At 52.4% G+C, this 4,115-nt stretch overlaps 1 protein-coding gene across 1 annotated transcript in view; it reads left to right on the top strand.

Moving 5' to 3' along the window:
- Positions 1-4,115, top strand: part of RXRG (retinoid X receptor, gamma) — a 22,428-nt gene that overhangs the window by 15,021 nt on the left and 3,292 nt on the right. The window contains exons 5-7 of the mRNA XM_010144482.1: positions 2,120-2,280; positions 2,974-3,103; positions 3,737-3,869. Coding sequence (XP_010142784.1) covers positions 2,120-2,280; positions 2,974-3,103; positions 3,737-3,869 — 424 coding nt within the window. The remainder of the gene's footprint in view (positions 1-2,119; positions 2,281-2,973; positions 3,104-3,736; positions 3,870-4,115) is intronic.

A 4,115-nucleotide genomic window follows, 5' to 3' on the forward strand; every position in this document is an offset into this window, starting at 1 on the left:
AGCCCACCTCTCCCTCCTGCAGCGAGCTGCCCCCTCCTCAGCGGAGCAAGGACCACTGAGCTGGGTTGTCTCCCAGGTTGTCCTGACAGATGCAAGGTCAGGTAGTGACAACTAGCACAGCATTTAAGCTGCCTTTCTCCAAGATACAATAACTGTGCCTGTCTCCGGGGTTGAATGCCAGCAGGCAGTGTAGCTGTGCCTTTTTGGAGGCCACACTGTCCCCTGAGGAGCACACAAGCCACTGACTGTGCAGGGCAGAGCCTGGGAAGTAGCCGTAATGCTGGGCACAAGCTGAGCCCCGTCCTGTTCCCATCATCGATGCTGTGCTGCCTCGGCTGCTTACGGGGGACGGTGAAATGCCAGGCTGGAATCAAAAACCTAATCCCAGGCGCAGCTCTCCCTTCCAGTTGGGTGCAAAGTGGCTCAGAGGACCAGGGTGTCAGTGCAGCTTCCCTTTGTAGAGCGTGGAAATTTAAATCCCAGGATCTTCGTGGATCCTGCGGGGATTTGGCTGCAATAACCATGGGGTCTTTCCAAGAGCTGCAGGAGCTGGGGACAGATTGCAGCTTGAACAAGAAATCCTGGATGAGTTTGGGGGCTGAGTGATGAGACTGTTACTTCCCCTTCCACTAAGATTTTGATGACTTTAGAAACGCTTCCCTGGCTGCTTCCTGTCCATTACTCAAAAGAGGATGAATGCTTCCCCCAGCTAGCTGGTACATATGTGCGTCCCATGTTGTCCTCCCTCACTAGCACCAGATGGGATGCCCCACTGAGCCACCTCCTGGGTGCTGCCAGTTGCTCAGCAGCTGGGCAGTGCTGGGAAGGACATCTTTCCAGCTGGGAGAAATGCGGGGAAGTGCTGAGTGTTGTGAAGTGGTCACAAATCTCAGTGCTGAGGAACCTCCTGTGGTTTGGCCCTTCCCCGAAAGTACTCTAACGTAAGCCAGGGTAAGGCAAGACTGATGCAAGGGCTTATTTCCTGACACCACTGCAAACAGTAGAACTATAAAGACACATGGGAAAGAAATCTCCTGCTCCAAGCATCTGAACTAAAAGACCTAAAAAGTCACACCCTTCTTTCAGCAGCACCTACCCTATCAAGTAAACAGGGATCGAATCCTCCTGCAGGCTTGCTGTGGGTCTGCTGGGCTGGTCCCTTCCTTGGTGTCCCCTGGTGTTTATGCAGGTCCCTGCTCAAAGGACAAATCTCTTGGCCTCGGTGGCCAAGGGGTTATGGGGTACTTTGGTCTCTTGCCTGGTGCTGGGAGCGATGCTAGCAGGACTGTGGCTTTGGGACAGTTCTCCCAGGCAACGAGCTAAACCAATATGACACCTGCTGGTCACTTGCCTTCTTCCTTGGCAGATTTTCCTTATATCCCTTTGGGATTTCTCCCCCAAAAAGTGCACCCAGAACTTCTGTCAAGCGCAATGCTTGGCGTACCACACACATGTCCTACACCGACCTGTCCCCCACACACCCAGCAGCCCTGGGGGTTAATAGCTGAGATCTGGAGAGAACATCAGTGATTCTGTTCCTTCAGACAGGAGATATTTTGGAAAATGGACACAGATGGGAGAAACAAGTGAAGGCACTGGGGCATTCAGAGGTGGCAGGAACTGCCTTCTGGTGGGAAGGGCTGGGAAGAGAGGTGGTGGAGGGAAAGGTGACAGCAAGGGGCCAGGGTGGGTAAGTTCTTCCTCAAGAATGAGGTAGGCAGCATGTATGAGCTGGCTTTGAGGGACTGTCTAGTCCTGCTGCATGGGCAAACATCTGTATCAGGGTGCTGGGTCCCTCCTGCCTTCTCCAGCATCCAGTGACAGCCAAGTCCAGGCTGCCACCTGCAGGCATGAACTCCTCTTTCCTCTATTCTGGAACTTCATACCTTGGAAATCACAGCCTTTTGTTAAATTTGGAGGCCACTGGTCTACACCACCCCAAAGTTATTGGGGGGTGGTGGTGGGAGCCATTTTGGCGGTTGTACGGCTGAAATATCAATTTCTTTTCTGTTTGCACCCTCCTGAGGGTGATTCTCGACCCTCATCCTGGAGGAAAGGGACCCACTGCAAGCGGGTAAGTGTTGCTGCGGATGTAAAGAGCCAGACTTCTGTCCTGCAGCTGTGCAGGAGGAGAGGCAGAGGAGCAGGGAGCGGAGCGAGAACGAGGCTGAGTCCACAAGCAGTGGCAGCGAGGACATGCCTGTGGAGAGGATCCTGGAAGCCGAGCTGGCAGTCGAACCCAAGACGGAGGCGTACAGTGACGTGAACACAGAGAGCTCGGTAAGGGACACTAACACCATCCGCAGCTTGAGATGAGAGCCTTCGAGGAGTGGTTTGACAAGACAAACCTCATGTGAAGGGTTAGCATTTTGCAAGGGGGTTTTGCTTTGCACTGCCTAAAAATCACCAGTGATGTTTCTTTTGAGGCTGCTCCGAGGGACAACTAGAAAGCAGCCTGTACATTAATTTCCTAACATTTTTATCCAGCTCCCTGTGGTTTCAGTGAGTAGATTGGGTGATAGCCGGATGCCAGAGAGTCTGAGCCTTGTGCTGGCTTCCACAGCTGCACAGCCCTGGACACTGATGTCTGCCCCAGTGACCAAGGCTGGAATGGAGCTGGACATAGTGGGTTTACTGCTGTGGTTTTACTGGTTTGGATAAACTGCGGATCACGCCCATTCAGAAGCTGCTGATGGTTTTGAGATGTGCCCTGTGGGGTTTGCGTTGCAAAGGACAGCAAGAAAAAAGTCTAGCAACCAACAGATCTGGCCAGTTGCAGAGGGGAGTGGTAGTGATAAACATCTTACCAGCAGTGTCCAGATGAGATTACTGGCAATCTGATCGTTCTACTTGTGGCTCTGAGTATTGTCAACTTGATCCAATACTGTGCGTAGCGCAGACAGTGATTATCAAAGGTTTTACATTGACAAATTCTCTTTTCTTCTGATCTTTTCCTTTTGATATCACTCTTAGACAAATGACCCTGTCACCAACATATGTCACGCAGCTGACAAGCAGCTCTTCACACTCGTCGAGTGGGCCAAACGAATACCCCACTTCTCTGACCTGACACTGGAAGACCAAGTCATCCTTCTCCGAGCAGGTAATGTCTCCCCAGCGTGTGGCCTCTGGGACTCCTCCTGGTACCCCTATCCCTTCTCCAGGCTATGTGCTGTGCCAGCCAGGCTAGATGGTCTCTCTGAGCTGATCTATCCCTGCTGGCACAGGACGAGCAACCCATCCTGAGCCATGACGAGTGGTTGGAGGAGGCTGTGGATGCGGCAGTGGAATCTGCTGGTTTTGTTCACCTCTTCGCACCGACATGTAGGAAGGCTGGGGGAGAGCAAATAAATGTGCCTTGTTAATGTAATTCCTATAGCTGTAGAACTCACTATGTGTGGGGCTTATTAGTGTGTAATGGTAACATGCAAAATGATGTAAAGAGGTTGCTGATGCAAGGAATGTGGGGTTTCAGGTGGAAAAAACAGCATATTCCCCTTCCCCCCACGCCTTCCCTTTGAGTCTTTTTCTGCACCTTCCTTGCTGCTGGTCAGGGTTTGCCATCCTTTGCAGTGTTGGCATGGGTGCAGTTGGTACCCGGGGACCCATCTCTCCTGTGAGCTGAGTCTGAAGCCAGCAGGGAGAAACCAGCTCTCCCGCCCCATATAGGACTAATTTTTTTTTTTTTTGGGGGGCTGAACTACCTCTCTTGTGTCCTGCACACCTCCTCTTGCAGGCTGGAATGAGCTGCTCATTGCCTCTTTCTCCCATCGCTCCGTGTCGGTGCAAGACGGCATCCTCCTGGCCACAGGCTTGCACGTGCACCGCAGCAGTGCTCACAGTGCTGGTGTGGGCTCCATCTTTGACAGGTATGTGGCCTGTTCCTGTCATCCCCCAGCAGCAGTGGCCAGGCTGGCTCTGTCTTTCCCCTCTGAATGGCAAACACGTCCCTAGAGAGAACAAGGGCAAACCCATGCTGATTTGGGGCAGAACTACCTTCAAATGAGGAGAGGATGCTTGACTGGCTCAGAAACAATGAATGGTGTGAGAGCACCTTGGAAAGAGATTTGCAGCTGGAGAAGCAGATCTTTGGTTGGGTGTGCAGGGGCAGGAAT

The sequence above is a fragment of the Buceros rhinoceros genome, unplaced genomic scaffold, assembly GCF_000710305.1.
Source record: "Buceros rhinoceros silvestris isolate BGI_N320 unplaced genomic scaffold, ASM71030v1 scaffold8331, whole genome shotgun sequence".
Taxonomy (NCBI): Eukaryota; Metazoa; Chordata; class Aves; order Bucerotiformes; family Bucerotidae; genus Buceros; species Buceros rhinoceros.